Raw genomic sequence first — 26,875 nt, 5'->3', positions numbered from 1 at the left:
ACATGTCTTGCTACGCTCGCCATGCTTCGGGCACACGCCATGCTTCGGGCTGCGCTTGGCACACGATTATATTCTCCCTCCACACCATAGTGGATGGTAGGGCATGAAATACCGCCTGTTGGCACATATCGGCTCAATTTTTTTTTTTCTCATGTCAGCCTTTTTCAATTCAACCTTTTGGTCATGTCGACATTTTGGCTGTCAACCAATGGTGGTCGAACTTATGACTGTCTATCATATGATATGACTGTCTATCATGAGTCCGGATACCAGCTCCACTGTGTACCTGGTTATAGGCTGCAGTTAGGATGTTGGCTCCACCTACAGCTGATTTGTATCCGCCCATGTGAGGCCGCTTTTTTCAGAGCCATCTTAATTCCCCAATTTGTCCCTGCTTACAGTTATATTATCACTTGTTCCGAATTACAGTCCCAAAATGATTTACATACCATCCAGATATATGTCACTTCCCAGCTCAGCGTCAACCCAAAACATGGAAGCCACGGCTCCTGTCAGCATATAAAACATAAAACAAAACCGTTATCATTAAAGAATTTTAAAACTTTCTTTTCTTTATGCAGTCAGTTATGTACCATAATAGAAAGAGGCAAAAAATGGGGCATACAAGTGAAGTACGTTTAAGTCAACATTTACCTAAGGATTAATAAAACTCAAAAATATATGGCATAGCTGATCCACATAGATGCAGACGTAGTGACATCAACTCAGCAGGTCATAAGCACACATTGCACCAAGCTGGTTTTATCAGCTCTGCCAGTTTGTGTGTGTTCTATATGTTTGTATGCTAGTTATATCAATCCTTAACTAAGGATTGCCTTGAAGGTACATCAGCATTGTGTGCACCGTGTTTTTTTTTTTTTCATCTCTCTATACGTTCAGATACGGTCCTTGAGGGCGGCTAACTAGGGGATCTGCACTATGGTTATGGACGATATGCTGGACATTGAATTAATTTAGCTTCCATTTGCACATAGAGGCTGTCTTTTTCCATATGTAAATACGTGTGCCATACATTATATACTTTATCTCTCTTTCTCATTAGACGTGAAATGCGGGTTCCTAAAGTAAATCATATAGCATTGTACCATTGGAACATACTGTCATTCAACTGATGTGCAATGTCTGTCTCTTAAACATTATTTCATAAAGTAAGCTCTCAAAATCTCAGTGACAGGTGCCTCTTCGGGACGCTTGTAAATAATAACACTCTGCCTTTTATCTTTAAATAACTGGCGTTAGAATGTCTCTTTGCAGCAACATCACCAGGAGGGAAACAATGGCAACAGAGAGCTATTGGACTTCCTGAATAGCGCCACAGACACGTGCATGACAGGCCTGTCCAAACAGATGAGAGGCAATGGTAACAGAGCCTGCTGAGGCGTCTGGAGCTGTCTTCCTGACAGGATCAGATGTGGTTGTCCAAGCATCACTTTGAGTCAACATTGTAATACCTGTCAGCCGCTTACAGTGCTTACCCATGCAGGATATAGTAATCACCACATAACCTGATGGTTTCCTGATACCGATTGATTTCTGTCCCAAAAAAACTAATAGTTTTCCGATTTGGCTGAAATGGGGTTTGCAAGTAACAGGGGCTGAATCAATGTCTTATCTTTTAAATTAAATTCCTTCAGCATGACAATTATTTGGCTAGGATCCTCTGTGTGTCAGGCTGATAAATGAGAAATAACTCAGGTGCCAATAAGAATTGCTTCATAGTGACAAGGTTACAAGCAGCTCTTGTACTTTCAGGACAAATATCATAAAAGTATAATTAAGTTAGGGCAGTTTCTATCAATTAAATGGTGCTGTGGAGGTGCTAAATATCATTATTATACCGGCTGACTATGCATACAATAAAACGCAACATTCCCCATCTGGTATCTGGTCACATTGCTATCATTAATGACAACCCTAAAATATTGAAATGGTTCAACAGGTTGAACCGTCCTTAGAGTGTTGACATGTTCACAATGTCGAAATCAGAAATGTTGACATTCTCAGGATCATGGCAGGTTTATGGATCACCAGGACGTTAGGTTTAGATAATAGGGGGAAGTTTAGAGTTGGGTATTAGGATTAGGGATGTCAGCACTAGATCTGTTTATCGTGTGACCGCCGGAACCCTGAGGACACTGATGGAGATGCCACTACCGCCAAACCCAGCTAAGTAACCGCTAGGCCATCAGAGACGTTATGTTGACATTCCTTCAAGTCAACATGTCCTACATCTGCTCATGATGAATATCTAAATTGGTCACTGTTGATGTACTGCATGTCACCAATTTGACCATGTCGACATTCTCATGTTGACCTTATGCATGTCAAAATAACTCAACCTAACATATCTAGCTGGTTGTTATTTAGCAGGGTGTAACATGTAAGCAAATATAATAAATATGATTTTATGATGTGAATAATAAACAGCAGAATAGAACCTTGAGCCTCGACATTCTGCCAATACAGAACTGATTGACTTGGGGTTTCTACATCAAACTCACCACAATCAAAACATTAAGAAATAATTCTCTATAATCATAGAGCATCCGGTAAGAATCTAAACTCCATTCAATGTCTTGTTTAACTCATACTAGTCCCCAAAAGTGTACCCACATTTATACAGTTCACTCTGAAGGATATGGAGAATACTAGTCCCCCACTGGCTGAACAATTGGTTACATCCATGTAAATCTAGAAACACACTTATACAATTGTTGCACCCAGATTATTGTACAAGTGTGTATGCAGGACCATTAGCTTTCTCTTCTCCAGGCTTATTACATCTGCCCAATGTCTGTAACAAGCTGTAATTAATACCTAACATAAAGGCAGATGTATTAAGCCTGGAGAAGAGATAAAGTGGAGAGAAAGTGAAAGGACATAAAGCACCAGCCAATGAACTGTGTTTGAAAATGACAGTTGGGAGTTGATTGACTGTCACTTTATCTGTTCTCCAGGCTTAATACATTTGCCCCATTATTACATACATTATAAATATTATTACAAATGTTGCCCCTCCCAATTCAGTTTGTGTCTCGCACCTTTAATGGTCTGCAAATTCTTATACAGGTAGAGTCTCCCGTGTCCGGAGATCTTGTTTTTTCAGAATATTTCGGATTTTTACCCCCGCCCATGATAAAGCACCAGCCAATCAACTCCCAACTGTCATTCTCAAACACAGTTCATTGGCTGGTGCTTTATTTACTTTAACTTTAGCTCCACTTTATCTCTTCTCCAGGCTTAATACATCTGCACCATCTGGCCCATACTTCCCATTGGGAATGATATAGTAATGAAACTGCCAAATATGCATTTTTCGATGCCGATGAAGGAGAAAAATTATAGAAAACAGTTAACATGACTTTAACAGAATAATGGCAAAGGGAAGACTACGTATTCATTAATTAACTTATAGAGGATCATACAGGTACAGTGCAGAATCCATCAAGCATTTTGCAATGGTTTACATTAAAGCAGAAATACAATGTTGTGCTGAAGGTACCTGGATCTGCTAAACCTGTTGTTTCCAGTAAAATGTAGTCAAATTTCCCTTTCTTCTGCATTAGATTTTCTATAGCTTTCAATCCATTGTCCCTGTTGCAAAAAAAAAAAAGTGCATGCAGCATATAAACAAAAACATATTTTCTTTAATAGCTAAAGTTAAGAAAGTGGACAGTTCCAACATCTGAGGTAAGGAGCGAATTATAATAAACCTCACGCAGCATGGGGCATACAATTTCTTGGCAGGTTGCAAAGAGCAACACTGATGCTTCTGGACACTACATCCAACCCCATTGGGGTAAACAACAAATTTAGGCCACAATCCCACTGGTGATGCTTTATCATTTTCTGGAGATTATTTTGGTCTGTTATTAACATTTAGGATATCTCTGGAGCTTCATACAGGCTTAACAATAAATTTACCCCCAGTAAATTGGAAGAACAGAGCATATTACATTCCAGACCTGTAATGCGAGTAATATCTGTAACATGTAATACAACATGATGCTGATAATCTCATGTGACAATCGCCAGTATTAATCTGGCAGCTAAACCAGAGACAAGGTTAATTATGATAGAAACTCCCTTATGGGAATTAGATTTTATACAGATTTCAATCCCTTTTTACTAATTAATGTAAAGAGTGTGAACAGATGTTAACACTTTCAGGATCTTAACAAAGATAATCTTGTCAAAAATATTGCAGTCCACCTCTTATTTGAAGCGCCATACTTTATGTAGAGATGTGTCCATATATGTTGTGCCAAGCATAGCAAGGGATAGTGGATACGTACACATCCACTATCCATTCACGGCCAATGGGAGACAAGCTGGTGCGAATAGCATGGCATGCTACGAATTCTATGCAGTGCTACATTACGCTTAATTACGTGGCAACAACCTATGTGGGCACTCCTGTAGTAACTAGTTGTTTATAACGTCTTACAACGGTACAGGTCCATGCCCACTCTGCCTTCGTCCTTGCCCCCATGCTCTGTACACGCCTCCACCTCTCCTCAGCATACTTAGCCTCCTTATTTGCTAGCACACTGCCCAGGTCAGAGGCACGACAGATGCTCACCTACCTGTATCCCTATTACATTTTTACTTACTTGACCGAACAGCACAAGCATCCATTTCTTAGCTCCAACCACTCCTCGTATAGTTCTCCAGCATGACTAATGGCCAATGACTTTTCTACAGCACTTCCTGTAAAGTATTCAATAAAAATACATTGGAGAAACACGGTACAAGTAATATTGCAATGGGAGATATTTTTTTTTTTTTAAATTAGATCGACAGACAGACAGACATATTTATTTCCACATATTTCTTATTTGTTTATTGAAACCAATGGAGTGCGTTTGACATGGCTGCCTCGTCTGGTTCTCTGAGGAGAACGAAAAGTATGTGGCTGTGATGTTGCAAAGATCACTGAAAATTTTCTCTCTCCCATTGTGTGCCATCAGTTTAAGGCATTGCCTATTTCACCCAGTGTAATCCTATGTAGTACACCTAAAAAGGCTATCTCCTATGTATTCTTATTGTGTAGGATGAAAAATGATCGCACCTATTGACTCCAAATCGCTAAAACATACTTTCTAGTATCTCAATGCTCTTTGTTTTTAATGCAAAGCTAAATATATTTATGGTCTTTATTGTTTCTGGTTCCTATATCATCCAATGTAAATGCTCTAGACTTTTTAAACCCTTATTTCTGATTGTATTATCATAGTATTGAAGACACAAAAACAAGAAAAATATATTGGCACTAGACCTCGAACCGTACTATGTCCTTATTTTAACTATTAGGGTGTAGACCATATACACTACCGTGTGCCAAATTCTTTATAAAGTATATGGGAGTAACACACACAGTAGGTTCCTGCAGCGTGGTTATAGGAAATGCCAATTTCCCGATAGTAAAAGGTACAAAGAAAAAACATATAACGCGCTGGAAACAATATATATCTGAATTAATGCAAATATTTAATAAAACATTAATTAAATACACATATAGTATGGCCAGTGATAAAAAAAACACAATTCCATAAAAACACAATTAGTTGCAGACAAAATCCAGTGTGGTGGATTCAACACAAGTTGGGTATAGCTGTTCTTTTTGTCCCATATATAGGTGGGGAGGGTTAGTGGCTCCCTTATATTTTAGATTTTGCCTGGCCAAACACAATAAAAATGTAGAGAAAAAAATATATAAAAATGAATAAAAATATATTTAGTACCCCTCTCTTAGGTTATAGATGAAGAGAGGGGAAGAGAGAAAAAATAAAAATAAAATATAAAAATCCAAAGGGAGAAATCTCTCTGTACCTGCTGTATATGCACCGGTGCAGTTTAATGGGCTGTGTTGCAGCAGTCTTTTTAAAGTTCCTGGAAGCCCGGGCTCCGGGTTAGATTGAAAGTGGTGTGGTTACCAAACCCAGGAGATTTGCTGCAGGTAACAGGGCTCTATTTCTCTGGCACTCTGGAGATGAGGTTGCTCAGTCAGAATTAGCGGTATGACGCGTTTCCCCGCCTCCTTAGGGGTTCGGCGGCTTCTTCAGATAGTGAGCTAAGAGAGGGGTACTAAATATATTTTTATATTTTTTTTCTCTACATTTTTATTGTGTTTGGCCAGGCAAAATCTAAAATATAAGGGAGCCACTAACCCTCCCCACCTATATATGGGACAAAAAGAACAGCTATACCCAACTTGTGTTGAATCCACCACACTGGATTTTGTCTGCAACTAATTGTGTTTTTATGGAATTGTGTTTTTTTTATCACTGGCCAGTGTTATATACTATATGTGTATTTAATTAAGTTTTTATTAAATATTTGCATTTATTCAGATATATATTGTTTCCAGCGCATTATATGTTTTTTCTTTGTACCTTTTATTATCATAGTATCATCACGATCCAGTTTGCCAGGATCAATTGGAGAACTCTATGTTCCCAGATGCAAGAATGATTAGCTGTAGGGAACAAAGCCAGAGCCTTTATGAAATCAATTCACAATGGTTTGCCATTGTTTTAATGCCACAGAAACCCTATAGCCAACAAAATCAGCCATTCACGCTAAAGAAAATATTGTTTTTTATTGCTTCAGACACACAATTAAGCAACTTATTACAGAAGCAGTATATTAGTCTTAAAGTTCCATACACACGGGGGAGATATATTGCTTAGCAATATATTGCTCAGTTTCTCCTTTTCATCAGTGACCAGAGATGGTCGCTGATGAAAGGGAACCTCTGCCGGGGGAGCAGCAGAGGTAATCAGCTGTTCGCAGGAGCAAGCTCCTGCAACCAGCGATCATAAGGGGGCTAAAAACGGGAGCGTGCACCCGGCAATTTATCGCCGGTGCAGACTCCAATCGCTGCCAATATGGTCGCCTGCGACCATATTTCCAGCGATTTCAGCCCCTATCGCCCCCGTGTGTACACAGCTTAAGTCATTCCAGCATATTAATTGCACAATGACATATTACCTTCTCCAAACTCATTAACAATGACTGCGATTCTCTTGCTGTGCTGTTCAGTTAAAATATAATTCAAGAGAGTTGTCTTTCCAGCACCTAATTGATAAAAAAAAAAAAAACAGGTCACAACTTGGATATTTAACCAGAGATGTCATAAGCGAGCACAATTTTGGAAATGTTATAAAATTAGTTTATTACAATTTTTTAATCAAAGGCCACTTTCCAAATAAGTCAAATGTGGCCCTCTAGTGGTGACCAAAGTGCAGCCCATGGTTAGAATGAGTCATCCTAGAACAGTTATATCTGGTGGCTCCACAAAATGGCAGTATTGTACCACATAAAACTAAATTACTAGTGTGAAAAAGGTTACAGGAAGTTGCATTTAAATTACTATTTACAAGTGAAAAAAATTCAGTTCTATGCAATGGACACAACGTTATGTTCCAAAACATAACTGCCTGCAAAATAGTTCTTTCCTCGCACCCCCATCATGACCATGTTTGAACTGAAATCTGCCCTTAATGATCTATGCTCACAAAATAACACTGTAGAATACACACTTCAGCACAAGGTGTCGAAAATTTTAAATGCTAAAAGACTTAGGGGTTTATTCTAGTTCATTCTTTCTGACAAAATCCTTCTTAGATGGACAAAACCATGTGCACTGCAGGGGGGCAGATGTAACATGTGCAGAGAGAATTAGATTTGGGTGAGTTATTTTGTTTCTGTGCAGGGAAAATACTGACTGCATGATTTTACACTTCAATATAGATCTCACTTTGAAGAAAAACCCCACCCAAATCTAAATTCTCTCTGCACAAGTTACATCTGCCCCACCCGCAGTGCACATGGTTTTGTCCATCTAATGCTGTGTACACACGGGGGAGATATATTGCTCAGCCATATATGGCTGAGCCATATATGGCTGAGCAATATATTGCTCAGTTTCTACTTCACATCAGCGACCAGAGATGGTCGCTGATGAAAAAGAAACTGCCGGGGGGAGTCCGGCAGTGGTAATCAGCTGGTCGCAGAAGCATGTTCCTGCGACCAGCGATCACCACAGGGGCAAAAACGGGAGCGCGCACCCGGCGATATATCACCGGTGCACACTCCCATTGCGGGCAATATGGTCGCTCAGCGACCATATTTCCCGCGATTTTGCACTAAATCGCCCCCGTGTGTAAGCACCTTAGGAAGGATTTTGTCAGAAAGAATGGACTAGAATAACCCCCTTAGGGAGGTATTCAATCACGGGTCACGACTGTCAGGACATCCCGACCGTCTTGACCCTGGCCCGTTCTCGTCCCACTCGACTGATATTCGGCAGACTGGATTCAATGGTCCCGCCTGCCAAACTCTGAAAAGGGGGTGTGGCCGTGAAAAACGGTCATGGATCGTCGAGATACAGCCGTGATCTCGACAATCCATGGCCGTTCTCGGCAAAACGGGCCCGACTGCTTTTAATGTCGGGTCCGTTCTGTCGAGATGCCTGTTCAATGCTGTTGGGAAAGACAGCATTGAGTTGGCACCCGCTGCTATTTCCCCCATTGGAATAAACCCCAAAATGTACTTAAAATTAGAAGCGATAGCATGATATGCTGAGTTCTATACAAACACAGCAGAATTATTAGAATCTCATATGGTAAGTTCTGAGGCATTATGTGACAGGTTTGTCTGGTGCACTGCAATAACTTCTAATTAAGAAAATAAACTGGAAATATATGCAAATATTATTTTGTTAAAATTAAACCAATTTAATATTGCAACAACAACAACAAAAAACACAGAATTACCCTATAATGCTAATGGATAATCCTACCAGTGCAACTGGTAATTTCAATGGTACATTTTCATGTAAAAAAAAAAATCCATCCTTCATTACAGATAGCTATTAATGCAAAGTATTAAGCTTTATCATAGGTTGTGTTCTGCTTACCCAAATAACCTGTTATGATAGTGACTGGAATCTTGGTCTGTGGTTGATCATCTTTTTGGAAATCTATAATAGGAACAAGTTCTGGACAATCTTCATCTTCCTCCATCAAAGCAGCAGGTACTGCATGCAAAAAGAATTATGGTTGTGGATATTTTGGATTACAGAGAGCCCCACCAGCAACTGTATGTACTTCAACTGACTAGTGAAAATCCTGACAAAATATATTAGGCACACAGTTCATTGGTCAGTGCTTGCACAACTAAACAGATGGAATTGAGGACTGATTCAGAGATGTAGGTTAACCAGTGGCGGCTCCTGCTATAGGGCTGCAGGACTGCAGCCCCTCCAGTTAAAATCACAACACCAGAGACACAGACAGACAGCAGCAGAACTCAGGTGCTTCCCCATGCGGACACCCTCCCCTACCTCCGGAGCTCTGTTTCTGACTGTCTGAGTCTCTGACACGCTGGTAACCTCCTCTCACCAGGCTCCATGAAGCAGCAGGGCAGACACAGCAACAGCCCAACCCTGTGGGCAGCATGTAATATATTCCTATTGGAAGCTGCTACTGCTCATCATACACAAAGCTGGAAACTCCTCCCCCTCTTGGTCTGCCGGTACATGGAGCGATGACAGCAATAGCTTCCAACAGGAAGCCATTCTGGGCAAATTGCCAGAGCTACAGTGCTTCTATGGGCTGCTGCTTGTGCAGCCCAAAAGCAGTTCCTCTGCAGTGAGCATGCCCAGACTTCAGTGAGTCACTCAGGGTGATGCAGCTGAAAGAAGGTATGCATTGCACCAGAGAGGTGCATGGAAGATTATTTTATTTTAATAATATTTGTGTGTAGATCTTTATTAATATTAAAGTTATTAAAAAGGGTGTATTTTGCTCTGTAACTGTGTTTGTGTGCATATGAGTACATCATTTATTTAGAGTAAATGCATACAAACACTAGTACAGCGCAAATCAAACTAATAACCTGCAAATAATTAATGACTGTTTGCAACGAGCAGTACTCAGGAAATTGCAGCCCCCCTTAAGTCTAATGCTGTGTACACACGGGGGAGATATATTGCTCAGCCATATATTGCTGAGCAATATATGGCTGAGCAATATATTGCTCAGTTTCTACTTTACATCAGCGACCAGAGATGGTCGCTGATGATATAGAAACTGCCGGGGAGAGCCCGGCAGTGGTAATCAGTTGGTCGCAGGAGCATGTTCCTGCGACCAGCGATCACCACAGGGGCAAAAACGGGAGCGCGCACCCAGCGATATATCGCCGGTGCACACTCCCATTGCGGGCAATATAGTCACTCAGCGACCATATTTCCCGCGATTTTGTCCAAAATCGCCCGTGTGTACGCACCTTTAAGGCAGGAGCCGCCACTGAGGGTAACCCAATGTTTTGTTTGTGAGTATTTATCAGTAACCTGAACACCTGATCTAAAGCAGCCCATACACGCTGCTATGAGGGCGTGCTTTCCGTGCTGTACTAGCACGGATCACATTGCATTGCATTGCATGTGCATCCGTTGTGCATGCAATGCGATGCAATTTGATGAAACCTAAGTACAAATAGTATATGCTTGCACATACTTTTTGTACTTAGGTTTCATCACATTGCATTGCATTGCATGCACAACGGATGCACATGCAATACAATGCAATGTGATCCGTGCTAGTACAGCACGCCCACAGAGCAGCGTGTATGGGCTGCTTTAGTTGCACTGCAAAGTGTCTTGATGGTCATGTGATGGTGGTCCCAGAGAGTATTTAGTTGCAAAGTGAGTGAGAGTCAGGGTATGTTTCAGGGCCATTCTGGGGAGAAGCAACAAAAGTAAAAGTGTTTTGTGATTGATTTCAGGGCATTTCTCAGACAATCCTGTATGCAGTTGCATTGGCTTCACTGTTTTATGCTGCTTTCACACTGCCAAACCTGCTCTGACCAGGGTACCCTGGTCTCTGGAGCTGAACGGTTGTCAATTGCTGTGCGGTCTTGAAAAAAGCCATACGTGGCCGAAACGTCGACCCCAGAATTGTTTTCTGTGACTGAACAGATGAAATGGTAATAAATTCTTACACTTATTTAAAATTTGGTGAGTGCCCTTAATTGGACCAAAATTGGCCATATGAACTGTGGCTCGCCCCGGTGCCCTCCAGAATAATTTGGTAACTTTCCAAGGAACAAAAAAGCTGCGGCACTCTGAGGACTTTCAAATATGTGTATTGAGGGCATTAACAAGGAATGCAAATACCCATATATATGTATATGTGTGTATATATAGTGTTCATTCTAGTACCCGCCATATTTGAAAACCCATGCAGTTCCTCTTCCCTATTTTTAGAACAAGAGAAATAAGGGGACTGCTTTGTGGGGAACGCACTAGAAAGAATTGAGTCATAAAATATAACTTTAATTATTTTATTATTAATATTCCCAGATTTGCTGTGTGGGAAGTCTGATTGCAGCGAAAAAGTAGAAGTTAAAAACATTGACATACAAACATATACACACAAATGTGCTCAAAGAGAGAAGTAAAGTGTTTTTAAATCACACTTGGATCCAATTTAAAAAATGGTAATAAGGCCTTGATAAAGCTGAACTAGTCAGCAAAACACTTGCGACGGTTTTGTGATACCAATTGAAATGTTTGTTAGCCTGTATTGATAATGATGTGATGTTAGTGTAATTGTGCGCTACCAAGACCACCCAGGTGTTTGTAAAAATACAACACCCAGGGTGAAGCAGGTAGTGGTTCTCCATTAGGTGCAAATCAACCAGATGCAAATTAATCTGAGGGCAGTAAGGGACCACTCAAACCCTTCCATAGAATACATAGGATACACCTACCTGAGTTATAACAAAAGGAAAATATTAAATGCAGTTTTTGGAGCCATGTCTGATAAACCCAGTGCAAGATAATTAACCACCAATAGGTGGCACCAAAATACACTGAATACAATTGGTGTATAATTAAATACACCTCTGACAGGGCACCAGACACTTTAACCCCTTCCCGACGCAGCATGTTTTTGCCTTCCTGACAGAGGCCTTTTTTTCAAATCTGACATGTATCACTTAAGTGGGGATAACTTTTTTTTGCTTTTACTTATCCTAGTGATTTTGAGATTGTTTTCCCGTGACACATTGTACTTTAAATTAGTGGTAAATTTGGGTCGATACAATTTTTTTTTGTTTTGTGAAAAATACCAAAATGTCGTAAAAAAATGGAACATTTTGCTATTTGCAAAATGTTACATTTTCTGCTTGTGAGACAAATAATCATACCACTCAAAATAGTTAATAACTAACAAAGACCATATCTATACTTTATTAAAAAATCATTATTTTAACCTCATTTATTTTTTTGGGACACTAGGGGGCAGCAGCATCTAATTTTTACCAATCGCACATTTCAACGCTGATTTTGGCTGTTCATGTTTGAACAGCCAATCACAGCGATCGCCCATAACGGGGGGCATAGCTGCCCCCCCTGGGCAATGAGGGAGGATGTCTGCTGTCAGGGACAGCAGACATCATCCCTCTGTCACCGCGTCTCTGGACGCGTTGACCGTTTAAAGTCATGACGTATATATACGTCATGTGTCGGGAAGTACATCCCGGCCATGACGTATATATACGTCAAATGTCGGGAAGGGGTTAATAATCCTCATAACATCCGAGATTAGCATAAACCACAATACATGGTTACAAGTGTTTGCCTATAAAGGGAACAACCATATATGACACAACGTCACGGGCAAAAATCAAACAAACATTTTTTAAATTGGATCCAAGTGTGATTTTAAAACACTTTACTTCTCTCTTTGAGCACATTTGTGTGTATATTTTTGTATGTCAATGTTTTTAACTTCTACTTTTTCGCTGCAATCAGAATTACCACACAGCAAATCTGGGAATATTAATAATAAAAGTTATATTTTATGACTCCATTCTTTCTAGTGCGTTCCCCACAAAGCAGTCCCCTTTTTTCTCTTGATCTAAAAATATTGCATACCCGACTGCTGGGAACAGCACCCCCCTCACCGATTTAATAAATTGGGGTTCCTTTTAAAACATTGAATTTAATTGGTGTGCATATGTGCAACAGGCTTCCTAGCGGAGCGAATGACACTATTAGTTCCTCTTCCCTGCCTGGGGGTTTCGCTGCCTGCTGTAGTGATTCTAGCACAGTGTGGTCTGTATAGCAGCACTGTCCAAACACTTCCAAACACAGATAAAATGCCCAACGAGTTTCATCATCACGGTAACTTCTTCAGGGGTGGTGGAAGCAGTGGTGCTTCCACAGCCCATGATGAAGTCACCTTGATGATAAAACGCGTTGGAATTTCATCTGCGTTTCGAAGTTCAAACATTACCCATTGTATTTTATTAATACTGCTTTGTAAAAAAATCTTCCATTCTGTGTATATATTTGCTATGCCCATAGGGCAAGATTTTATTATGAAAATTTGTAAAAAAAATTATTTGCATACATACACACACACACTTTTAATAACAGGCAGCAACTGGTGTAAGCTTACACATAGCAGCATATAACCGAGCCCCCTTCCCCCACACATTCAGTGAATGTCCCCACTTACATTGATCCCCGCTGCTTAGGTGCAGTTTACATGCCTCTGCCGCTGAGCCTCCCTGCTGCCAATCCTTCCCGCTGCTGAGCAGTCCTGTCGGTTATCACACAGTGACATAGGCTCCTCACTTGCAGTGCACGGGTGCGCAGGTGACGTCATGACGTCACTCGTGCACCCGCAAACCCCCGCACTGCATGCCTGGGAACGCTGAATCCTCTGAGAACCTCTCAGAGGCTTCAGCCTGAAGTTTGAATACACATTATGGGCATACCTTGATCGACCGGTAGATCGTGACCGACTGTTTAGCCACTAGAGCATGGAGGGAGAATGAGCCTGAAGCATGGCGAGCGCACGCGGTACACTTAGACAGTGTCCATGTCGACCTATGTCAACATAGATACCCTAAAAACATAAAAATCGACCTTTTGACCATGTCGACATTTACATGTCGACCTTTAGACCCTGTCAACCTTGTGACTGTCTACCATTAGTGGTCGACCATATGACTGTCTATCATTAAATGAATGACAATAATTTACACAGTGCTGAATTAAATTTAGGAGGTACGTACAGTTTTGTGTATAAATGTCCCCATGAACCTCTCCTTTCCCTAATTTAGTGTTGGTTTACTAGACTTTAGTTGGCCATACACTGATTAGGGCAATATTATTCCAGTGGAAAACAGCGTAGTTCCCTGTCTTGATTTCACTTTAATGAGCACTATAACACAAACCAGACTCAAGACAGTTGGTACCAGGGCAAGTTTTCCCTGTAGAGTCAGACCTTCAAAAGAGTGTATCACCACCTCCTGGGTATATTCATTCCAGACATCAATAGCACCAGGCCTCTTCCCCATAACCCAGGCATGTGGGTAAGGAGATAATCCTATAAAATAAAAGGCCAACACTACTCCTCACCTCTATGGGGGAATCCAAGTGTTTTGCATGCCAACGGCCACTATATAGCACCAAGCTGAGCAATTCAAGAGTTGCTCCATTCAAACAGGCACAATTGCCAATGCTGACATTACTGTTATGTTGTTCCTTCAAGATAAACAGATAAAAGTTGTAAAAACACATTTTGTCTTTGGTAAATGTCACCAAAAATGGGTTGCATTGCAAGCTGGCACTTGGACAACCACCAAGTATCAATTTACACTGGTACCAGCCAGAAACTGACATTCGCCCTAAAGAAAATACAGAAAAAGTTTAATTATAGAAATAGCATAATTAATTAAAGTGTATTTTCAGCCATGTTTTATGAGGATGGATCAATAAGTACCTGTGTTAAGAATGAAGACGAAATTTTTTCACTATTTTTTTTATTTAATTTTCAACATAATCTCCTTTCACGGCAAAACGCTTTTCCCAACATCCCTGCAATTTCTTTAAACCCTCTTAAAAAATATGATTTAGGCTTCTGTCTCGACGATGACCTTCTCGTTTGAGCTGAATTTTTTCACCGCAAGTCACGTTTTCAGGTTAGCGAACAGAAAGAAGTTGCAGGGAGCCGAGTCAGGCGATTACGGTGGATGTTGCAACAATTCATAGCGCAATTCATGCAATTTGACCTCAACAATTCCGCATGAGGGAGCTGGTGCATTGTTGTGGTGAAAAAAAAAAAACTATGAATCCATCTGAAATTGGTATGGCATTGTTTGAAAGATGGAAGTACACTATAGTAATACCAACTTTCCTCAGCAATGTCACCTGTCTTCAAACACAGGTACTTATTGATCCACCCTCGTATTTCATACTTACCTGTTCAATTGTCCTGAAGTAGTCCAATTTGACAATGGTGCTAGGCTTACATAGCAGTTCACATGGTTTAACATAAAGCAACCTCTGAGAACCGCTAAATAAGCATTAGTACAATGTTAAATAAAGGCAAGTCGTTCAGAATGTTCCTAGCTGAAATCATTTTGTCTTTTGTGGCAGTCCATGCAGATAAATACAGGGATTTTTGTGTCTGTTTTTCCAGGGTGTGGTATGTTTCTCTGACAGTCGGGATCCCGACAGTCATTATCCCGACTGCCCGGACTCAGACAGCGTGGCCAGCGCAACAAAGCCCCTTTGCTGCGCTCGCCACGCTGCAGGCACGGTGGCTCACTACCCGAGCCACCTATTCTATTCTCCCTCTATGGGGGTCGTGGACCCCCACGAGGGAAAATAGCCGACAGCCGCCGGGAACTCGGCCTTCGGTGTTTTAACAGTCGGGATCCCGACGTCGGGTTAATGACTGTCGGGATCCCGACGTCGGGTTAATGACTGTCAGGATCCCGTCCGGCACCCATGTTTCCACAGATGCCCCAAAGTTAATTTGAAAGACAACGTAACAAGTATGAAACAAAAGGAAGATGAAAGTAAACTACCGTAGTGTTTTTATTATACATATATTTATTTTTTAACTACCTAAGCACACATCGCGGGTGCATCGCGTGTGTGCAGCGAAGTGTGCTGAGCAATCCATGCTTAAGCACATTGCTCAGCACTGGCTCCCCCATCGCCCCATGTGAACTGGGCTTTAGTGTTTTTATTTGCAAGCTGGCTCGCGTGGTTGGCCAAGAGGCAGCTTGCCTGATCAGCCATGTTTGACAAAAGGCAATTTTATTATTTGTAATAACCACCTTGGGGGTGTACTGGTCCATTATTTTGGGCCCAACTCCCTGGAAAAGCCAGCCATGTTACCAAGTTTTCCAGGGGCATAGCTCAGGGACCCCATCTAGAGTACCACCAACAAGGCTGGCAAAGCCCTGTGCGGTCTACAATAAAACCCTGTCATTTTGGGGTATCCAGTACTAGGTTGAAAGTACCAGTAGCGGCTAGAAAGCCATACACAATTTTTTAATGGGCCAAGTTAGGCAGTGTCCGCTTAATTCTGTGACATCACAAACTTTCAGTCAGAAGTAAATTGTCTGGTTGGCTTGACTCATGAAAAAGTTGGTTGATGTATGGCCAGCTTTAAGCTGTGTTCAAACAATGTGGTTTCAGTGGCCATGATACACTAATACTGAGCAGCTAGAGTACCACTTGCTAATCATCATGTGAAATATCATTAGTAGTTTAAAATGGGGAAATACACACAATAAACAATACCTGTAAGAAAATACTCTTTGAAATCACTTTGATGCTGTTAGCAGGTATATCAGCTAAACTTTCAAACTGAATGTGCAACTACTAAATCCCCAGTCTCGTATCCGGGTACTAAAGGTAATAGGGTGGTGTCCACCCCAAGCACAAGGATCAATTGTCTGTTACAGCTCTGCATGCACTGTGCATACAGAGTGTTCCACCATGTGATCCTGATAAGTGGGTTCTAGAGCAGCTCTGCTCTGTATGCACCATGCATAAAGAACAAAGCCAAAAATACCTATGAAGAGCAGGTCATAGGGGCTACTGTGTAGAGAGAAGGGATACTAAGGTGGGCATATTGGGGACATGGCAACAGGCACATACTTATAGGTCAATAATAACAACAACAAACATTTTGTTCCCAATATTTAAATTAATATTTTTTTAAATAAACGGTACTTGTGTATTATCTGGGCGCCCGATTTTTTAATCTTATGTCATTGTACAACCAAACATCGGTCGCATCGCATGCGATTGGACCCGATTTTTAATTGTACAGGCACCCCGATGCCTGATTCTTATGTTAAATGCCCCCCCAGACCCGATTTTTGATTGTACACCCACCCTGATGGGTAATGACTATCTGAAATCCCCCCCCCCCTTGTTAACGCCACCCCACGATCAACGCAACCCGAAGCGTGGCGATCGGCGGCGGTACGCATCCTCCGACCTTTTCATACCCCCACTATCCACGTCGGCGTGGAGTTGATCATATATAGTGTGGCGAGCGAAGTGAGCCACCGAGCTCGAAGCGTTGCGAGCCCTGCGAGGGGACGCGCATTACTTCACATGTATTCCGCTGCGCTCGCCACACCTCGGGCTCGGTGGCTCGCTGCTCGCCACGCTTCGGGTTTGCGTTTATCGTGGCGTTGCGTTAACAATGGGGGGACATTTTACCTAATAATTCACCATCATGGTGGGTATACAATTAAAAATCGGGTCTGGGGGGCCATTTAACATTGGGTACAATGTAAAAATCGGGTCTGTCGCGTCGCATCGCATGCCATTGTAATGGCATGCGATGCGACCGATTTTTACATTGTACAAGGAGCGTCTAAAAAGCCCGAAACTCGGGTCCCATCGCATGCCTTAAGTAGTGGCATGCGATGAAAAAAAATTGGGCGCCCAGATATTACGCAAGTACCAAATAAACAAAAGCATCCCACTGAGACAATTCTACTGGCCTTGTGAATCATATTATATGGCCAGATTTACTAAGCATCAAAAAGTGATAAAGTGGAGTGAGATAAACTACCAGCCAACCAACTCCTAACTGTCAAACTACAGGCTGAAAAATAACAGCTAGATGGCTGGTTGTTTAGAATTCACCACTTTATCACTTTTTGAAGCTTATTATCTTGCCCTTAAATGTCTTATTCCAGCTTTCTAGGAGTCAATGAGTGCACATATCCTAGGGTATCTGTAAAAACCGTACCCAGACAAGACCCCGGACCGGACATAAAAATCTGCAGTCTGGAGCTTGTTGTGTCCGCTCCGGGGTTGTCCCGTCCTGGGGGTGTCCTGTCCCAGGAGGCTTCACGTGACAGCTGTCACCAGGGAGAGGAGAGGGAGAATAAAGCCTCCCTGTATGGCCCAGGCATGTAGCAAAAAAATGGAATGGTCCTCACTACATGGGGAGGCTGTAAACTCCTCGTCCCCATGTCCCTGGTGACAGCTATCACAGGCATCCCCCCGACAAGACACCCCCCAGCCCAAACACTACAAGCTCTGGACTGCAGATTTTGATGTCCGGGCCTGGGTCTTGTCCAGGTCTGGTTTTTACATAGTCCCCATATCCTACATTTAGTTAGGCTTCTGCCACATCCATACCTCCCAACATGATCCTCTTCAGGAGGGACAGATTGCTCTGCTCCTGCACTTTCCTCTTAATTTATGATTACCACCACCTGTGGTGAAACACCTTTCTTATCAATTAACCTAATTAAAACAGGTGATTGCAATCATACAATAAGAAGGAAGTCCAGAAAAAGAGCACTGTGTCCCTCCTGGAAGGGCTCATGTTATAGATAGAATTCCTTTATTCGTCTCACAATGGAGAAATTTACAATTGTTACAGCAAGGTTCAAGTACAGATAAGGGTGAAAATAGCAAATAAGATAAGAAGTCCAAACAATATAAATCTAGAATCTTAAGAACATGTAGGTCTCTACAGACCATGACAGTTGTACATTCTGATTGCAGCAGTATGTTGGGAGGTATGATACAAATACTATTAAACAAACAAAAACATGCTAAATCCATCTGCTTTATTTACATTTATCTGCACAGACACACATCTAAATAAACACTTACCAGATATTTCAAGTAAATTGCTGTTTGATTTTTTAATAAACATTTACAGCAACCCCAGCCTAAAAATCATAATGTTATTCCATACAGTTATATGTGTAAATGGGTCAGATTCTGAAAAAAAAATGCAAATGCAAAATATACCAGGTATCGTGTAACGTAGATGCATGTTGTTAGTATCCAAACTGCTAATAAGAGCCTTAAAGGTGTGTGCTGTGGGGCTATCACATAGCTGTAATATAAAAGAACAAACGACCCCCCAAAAATAACTACATACATCACCCCAGGAAGAGCACTGCTGCTGTCTGCAGTAGTCACTGATGATCACTGACAGACAGTCCACACAGCCCATGTGCACAGAAACCTCTTCCTTCCTGTGCAGCTGCTAAATGCTTCCTCCTGCAACACGGACTGAACGCTGTCACTGTGTTATGTATAATGTGATGTCAAATATAACCTAGTCTAAAATACATGCGTGCAGTAGAATTTCTGGAAATTAATTTGGGGATTTAAGGGGTTATTTAATACTGACGGCAGTACATAGATTCTAAAATGACATTGGATATAATTAACTTGAGTCCCTACTTATAATAGCAGGAGACTAGGGGGTCTATATTTGCTAAGCCTTGGAGAGATAGAAAGTATGTGCAGAGAGATAAAGGGGCATATTTTCTGCTCAAGGGATGGCCAATGACCATCGATGATTCAAAATCATCGATGGTTTATGACCGTTGTATAATAGTTTTTGCCGCCAATGGAGGAGAGCCAGATACAGTAGTTTCCCTCCATCGATGGCAAGGCAAACCAAAACCGAAAAATTTTCACAATCGCGTAATTTTGGCTTAATGACGCCACGCTCAAGCCCCGCCCCCTGAACTGCTGCTGAAAGACTCCTCTCTGCGCTTCTCCCAGAAAGGCGATTCTAAAAGTCAGCAACCCTGGTTTAAACTATTGATGGTCATACATCATATATAATGCTACTATGTACTATGGAAACCATCGATGGCAATAGCGATGATGTCCATCCCTAGTTATCACTCATTACTTATGTTAAAAGATGCTTCAGACAATTAGCTTCTAACTGACAGGAGTTGACTGGCTGAAGCACCATTTACTATACATAACGGGTGATTACAAGAATATTACTTTTGTATTAAATCTGCTCCAAAGTACCAGTAAACTAGCTCTTGGAATATTTCAAACAGCCTGTAAATTGGCAGTTACAGGTAGGAGCTGATTGGCTGGTGCTTTATCTCTCTCTCCACTTTATTGCTCTCCAAATGCTTAGAAAATAGAAGTCTGCATGTGTGACTCTTGTCTGTACAAGAAGGCCAAAAATGATATAGTTTGAATACCATACTTCTTAACATGACTCATTGCACCCACATGTATAATGTTCTCCTGTTTTTTTTCTAATATATTGAGATGAAGACATGAAACAGATACATTTCTATAGAGTATTTTCTGCATAAGTTAATTTTATGAAATTCAATTAAATGTAATTTATCAATTAGCAGAAGAGCTTGTCACAGAGGAAGTTTCTTATATTGGGGTATTGCAGTTATTAAGGATGCTGCTGAAAAGGATTTCTTCAGACAGGGGTGGTACAATACTGAACGTACAGAACCAAACAGCATACATTACATTACACTTCCAGCAGCTGCCACTGTTACGTCACTACTTCCTTATGTCTTAGCTTGTTTTGCTAGAACTTTATCACATGTTTTAATATATTTATATGTAATCTTCCTGCAGCCTGGTCTCTGTAGTGGATTATGTTTGAGTTTATAAATAAAGGATGATGATTATATTAAACATGATAAAAAAATATGTATCCTTCTTTCAGTGGCGTAACTACTGTATGGTAGCCCCAGCTGCCGCTTGGGGGAGCAAGCGGCAGTGGGGTCTGTGTGGGCGCCGGCACCCGCTCAATGCACTGATATGCTGCTGCACGTGTGTGGCCATGACAGAGACGACAAATTCCCCCACTGCTTCAATTGACTGTACACAGAGCCGGCTATTGGCTACTGTGTACAGGATGGCCGGGCGGATGGGCATGCTAGGGCGGCCTGGGATGCGTCGGAGCCAAGGGAAGCAGCAGTGAATGCTGATCTCTCTTCCTCTATCCTGCTACAGCTTCTCCATTATGCATACGACGTCATCACGTCACACACTGATGGGGGGGGGGGGGGGGAGCACAAACTTTTTGGCAGGGGGGGGGAGCAAAATTTATAGTTACGCCACTGCCTTCTTTGGTTTTCAGGCATAGTATAGGATCATGAACTATACATGTCATATTTTACATGTACATAATTTATACAGCCTATCATCCGTAACACTTACCAAGATTTGTGCACAACATACCAATATTATAGACCCCTTAGATCCCTTAGAAAATGACCCTACATAGCTGTGTGTGTAGGGGCCAAACCAATAGTGATGTGTGGCCCCAGGTTTCGCTATCGTTGGTAGAATAAGAATGATCAGGGACCATAAATCTAGTCACCGCCAGGGTTCTCTCACCGGAGAACACTGGCACTGACAGCTCGCTCAGCACACAGCGCTATACTGTACATCGTTGTGTGAGGTTGAGGTCTGGGCGATTTGAGTGATTTCCTGTTTTTACAGTGTTGCAATGAACGCTGAGGATGACAGACCCATAGTGGTGCGCAGTATGCACAATGTAGGCTTGAACAGCACAACTGAATGTGCGATGTCACTTCTATTTAAATTGGCCCCTATGTGATTCTGGCAGTATAATATCCTGCATTATTGCGTATCAGCAGTGTACAGAAATTAGCTTAATACACTGACTGGTTCTGCAATTTTTAATAAAAACATCATCATGACATACCTCACAATGGGCCTTATTCTAGTTCACTCTTTCTGACAAAATCCTTCTTAGATGGACAAAACCATGTGCACTGCAGGTGGGGCAGATGTAACTTGTGCAGAGAGAATTAGATTTGGGTGGGTTTTTTACTTCAAAGTAAGATCTATATTGCAGTGTAAAAATAAAGCAGCCAGTATTTATCCTGCACAGAAACAAAATAACTCACCCAAATCGAATTCTCTCTGCACATTTTACATCTGCCCCCCTGCAGTGCACATGGTTTTGTCCATCTAAGAAGGATTTTGTCAGAAAGAGTGAACTAGAATAAGGCCCAATGTTCCTCTATTATATGGTTATTACAGAAAAAAATGAGAACCGTATAACTACTGCATTTCATTTATGATCTTTTTATATGATTAATTCAACACACAAATATATTTTGTCACTTGTGTTATTCTAAGTCTTTCTGTTATCTTAGAATCTAAGATATTACTTTTATTTTAATAAGCATGTGGATACAAAAGTTTCTCAGGGTAGGTGCGCAAGAATGAACCAGATGCAGCTCAGTGCAACAAACAAAGTGAAATCCCACTTCGACTTAGATAATACACAAATACAAGAAATAGTATGGCTCCGAGCGCCACTGGTGTTTGCAAAAATAAGTGATGCACCAAAAGTGGATATAAGTAATAGAGTCACCACAATAGGGAACAAATCCCATATACAGTTGGCAGGTGTCAGTAATCCAATGTAGGTTCCATATGCTCTATATAAACACAAAAAAAGAGCCAGATAGTGCAATAGGTCTACCAGGTGGAATTAGGGCAGCAGTTCGGGACGCCGTCCGGCAGCCAGCAGTTCTCGGTCCGGACCAAGGGGTTGCTAACACCAGAAACAGCGGGATCGCCACAGGATAACAGTCAATAAAAATGTTTTGGTGTTAGCAATCCCTTGGTCCGGACCGAGAACTGCTGCCCCAATTCCACCTGGGATACACTGGACTGCTGCTTTGCCTTGGAGATCAGTTTACTACTTTTTAACTTGTCTACGTTTGTAAGTGCAAAACACTATTAAATGTTATATGGTTAAGACCTATTGCACTATCTTGCTCTTTTTTGTGTTTATATAGAGCATATGGAACCTACATTGGATTACTGACACCTGCCAACTGTATATGGGATTTGTTCCCTATTGTGGTGACTGTATTACTTATATCCACTTTTGGTGCATCACTTATTTTTGCAAACAACAGTGGCTCTCGGAGCCATACTATTTCTTGTATTTTAATAAGCATCACAAAATACTATTTATCCACTACCCTAATGCATTGCTGGGTACACACCTATAGCTATATCTGTCCAATCTGTCTGGTGGGAACAAAAATCTGGTAATGTATGGGAGCTATTCAGTAGGATAGAAGGAAGCTTGTATTTATGTACTGCACCAAAATAATATGTACAGAATTAAAATGTAACTATTATTAGTTTTTATATAAAACTATGAAATATAAAAAAAAAACACAAAAAAAGAATGGAAAAAAATATGAAGAACAAGCAAAAACAATGTCAGGTTTTATTTTTAATTTAAATAAATCAACCACGATAGGAATGCAGTAAATTCCAAAAAAAGTCACTTTATTTGCAAAAAATATGTATACTCTCACTACTATTGCTGTGGTAGCTAATGCTTCCAACATCAACATAAATCTATAATGATTTCAGAAGGTCGTAGTCATATTATTACAGAGAGATGTGTGCACTTCTGCTGCTTTAACTCATGGGCAAACCGGGGGGGGGGGGGGGGTCTGGTTGCCCGGAAACCCCCTCCTCTTGGCAAGTGTCTCCATATATTACAATAGCTGGTATATAATATGATCAATAGAGCTTCCACCACATCTTGCAGTGTAAAGGAAAGAGCAGAGCGGCTGCACAGGCCTAGTGTTCCAGCTTCTTCTGCCTCATTTACTGTGTGTGTGGATCTGAGCCCTCAAACATCGCACTGGACCAGAGAGTAGCTGCCAGGTGGAAGAGACAGGAGCCCTACATAGAAACATAGAATTTGATGGCACATAAGAACCACTTGACCCATCTAGTCTGCCCCTTTTTTAAACATGTTACCTCAAACCATATTTGATCCTTATTTTTTTGTACGGATATTAATATGCCTAGCCCAAGCATGTTTAAATTGTACTACTGTATTTGTCTCTACCACCTCTGATGGGAGGCTATTCCACTTATCTACTACTCTTTCTGTGAAGTAATTCTTCCTCAAATTTCCCCTGAATCTTCCTCCCTCTAGTTTCAGTGCATCTCCTCGTGTTCTGTTGTTCCTCTTCCTGTGAAGAATGTCTCCCACCTGTACCTTGTTAAAACCCTTGATATATTTGAAAGTTTCTATGATTTCTCCCCTTTCCCTTCTCTACATATTAAGATATTTTAGTCTTTCCTGGTACGTTTTGTGATGTAGGCCATGCACTATTTTTGAGGCTGTACCACCCCCACTATCAACGCGAACCCGAAGCATGGCGAGCGCAGCGAGCCCGCGAGAGGCGGCGGTACGCGTCCTACGACCTTTTCATATCCCCCCTATCCACATCGGCGTGGAGATGAGAATAGAAAGTGTGGCGAGCGCAGCGAGCCACCGGGCCCGAAGCGTGGCGAGCGCAGCGAGCCCCGCGAGGGGACGCGGACACCTGTGAAGCCCGCGAGGGGACGCGTATACCTGTGAAGGTATCCGTGTCCCCTCGCGGGGCTCGCTGCGCTCACCACGCTTCGGGCTCAGTGGCTCGCTGCGCTCGCCACACTTTCTATTCTCAACTCCACGCCGACGTGGATAGTGGGGGTATGAAAAGGTCGTAGGACGCGTACCGCCGCCCCTCGCGGGCTCGCCACGCTTCGGGTTCGCGTTAATAGTGGGGGTGGTACAGCCTCAAAAATGACATTTGGGGGCCATTGAACATGTTTGATACTAATTTCAATGCATTTGGATGCATTTCTGTTAAAAATCACATGCGATTGCATCGCATACAATGCGATGCGATTTTTTACTATACGATGGACATCATGGGACCCGTGATTGTACACAAGTACTGAACACAGTACTCTATATGAGGTCGTACCAATGACCTATACAGTGGCATTATTACTACTTTCTTTCTACTGCTGATACTTCTCCCTATACAACCAAGCATCTGACTTGCCTTCTTGTTACATTGCCTACCTGCCTTTAAGTCCCCTGAAATAGTGACACCTAGATCCCTCTCTTCCTCAGTAGTTTCCATTATAGTGCCATTTATACTATATTTAGTCTTTGAATTTTTAAGACCCAAGTGCACGATTTTGCATTTTTTTGGCATTAAACTGTAGTTGCCATGCTCTTGACCATTCCTCTAATCTACCTAGATCATCAATCATTTGTTTTACCCCTCCTGGTGTGTCTACCCTGCTGCATACCTTTGTGTGATCTGCAAAAAGGCACATTTTACCCTCAATTCCATTTGCAATGTCACCAATAAAGATTTTAAAAAGCACCAGTCCAAGTACAGATCCCTGGGGTACTCCACTTGTAACCTTTCCCTCCTTTGACTGTACTCCGTTTACTATAACTCTCTGTTTTCTGTCCTGCAACCATGATCTTATCCGAATCCAACCCAAGCGTTCAAGGTTATTTAACAGTCTGCGATGTGGGACAGTGTCAAAAGCCTTAAGCTGGGTACACATATATACAATTGTCGGGCCGTTCTTCCGTTCTGGGTCGGACAGCCGTTCAATTGTATATGTGTGTACACTGTCCCGTACGAGCGATAAACGGCAAAAAACTGTCTTGTCCGTCCATACTCGGTCGGTCGATGGTTCTTTGCAGTTTAATTTTCATCCGACAGGACGGCCTCATATCGGAACAAAAGTGCAGTGTGTACGCACGTTCGATCGATATGCTGCCGTCCTTGCGACTATACTGCCAAAGCTGGAACGCCCATGTGGGCGTTCCATAGCTACATGATCTCTCCTACAGATATAGTTACACTATAATAAGTACATTGCATTCAGAACGCACACATGAATAAATCATGTGTGGAGGTGACAGGGTTAATGTAGTTCACGGAGCCGCGGCTCCGCTGCTCATGATATATCAGGCTGTCACAACATAAAGGAATTTGAGAGGCACAAGCAGACCGACAATAGCCCTTAAAATGAAGGATAATACAAGGCACAGTTGCTAATATTTCAATATGCATTACATAATGTGACACACACGGAGCACCAAACTTCTATAAAGCCGGGTATGCGACTAGTCAGTTTGCGGTAGTCACCCTGCCAAACTTCTATAAAGCCGGGTATGCGAGTATAGTCAGTTTGCGGTAGTCACCCTGTAGTCGCATACCCGGCTTTATAGCAGTTTGGCAGGGTGACTACCGCAAACTGACTAGTCGCATACCCGGCTTTATAGAAATAATGAACTACAATAGTTACACTATAATAAGTACATAGATTACATTCATGAGTTGTAATGGCTGGACGAACATGCATATTAGATGTAAATGTGTAGCAGCAAATGATATCAGAAATAAAAAGGGGAGATTTATGAGGTGAATATACTGAACACAGTTTATTTAATCAGTAATAGTGCAATGTTACAATGTTGTCAAAACAAGTCTAGATGGTAACAATTGGAAGCAACACATGTAACAATGTTAGATAAAAGGGTATGTGCACATATAGGGGGAAATTTACTAAAGGAAATTTGTAAAAAATAGGTGTATTTGTATCCAGAAATACACTTATTTTTGACATTTACTATCTCGAAAATACGGCAATTCGTATTCGTATTGATAGCACATCAATACGAAGACAAATTGCCGTATTTTCGGGATAGTAAATGTCAAAAATAGGTTTATTTCTGGATACAAATACACCTATTTTTACACCTATTTTTTACAAATTTCCTTTAGTAAATTTCCCCCTATAATGTCTGAAAATGGTGAATGTTAATGTGGCTATTACAAAACAATATGCATTACATAATGTGACACACACGGAGCATCAAACTGCTATAAAGCC

General features: G+C 41.5%; 2 protein-coding genes across 5 annotated transcripts in view; both read right to left on the bottom strand.

Annotated features, from left to right (window-relative positions):
- The window catches only part of LOC146077655 (putative G-protein coupled receptor 21), a 106,494-nt gene extending 87,890 nt beyond the window's left edge, over positions 1–18,604 (bottom strand). The window contains exon 1 of the mRNA XM_083186056.1: positions 18,583–18,604. The gene's annotated coding sequence lies outside the window, so the exon portion shown is untranslated. The remainder of the gene's footprint in view (positions 1–18,582) is intronic.
- LOC146077701 (zinc-regulated GTPase metalloprotein activator 1A-like) overlaps positions 1–19,365 on the bottom strand; it is a 63,336-nt gene extending 43,971 nt beyond the window's left edge. Inside the window, exons 1-7 of one of the 4 annotated variants that reach the window (XM_083186060.1) lie at positions 19,263–19,319; positions 14,462–14,587; positions 8,945–9,064; positions 7,015–7,101; positions 4,635–4,731; positions 3,524–3,615; positions 450–509 (exon numbers count right to left, since the gene is read on the bottom strand). In XM_083186060.1, coding sequence (XP_083042186.1) covers positions 450–509; positions 3,524–3,615; positions 4,635–4,731; positions 7,015–7,101; positions 8,945–9,050 — 442 coding nt within the window. In that variant the 5' untranslated portion in view covers positions 9,051–9,064; positions 14,462–14,587; positions 19,263–19,319. The other 3 variants (XM_083186058.1, XM_083186059.1, XM_083186057.1) reach the window with 3 other exon arrangements.
- Between the last annotated feature and the right edge of the window lie 7,510 nt (positions 19,366–26,875).

This window comes from Crinia signifera, chromosome 1 (assembly GCF_055691185.1).
Source record: "Crinia signifera chromosome 1, ASM5569118v1, whole genome shotgun sequence".
Taxonomy (NCBI): Eukaryota; Metazoa; Chordata; class Amphibia; order Anura; family Myobatrachidae; genus Crinia; species Crinia signifera.
The sequence above is the reverse complement of the archived record's forward strand: the minus strand, read 5'-3'. Positions and strand labels throughout refer to the sequence as shown.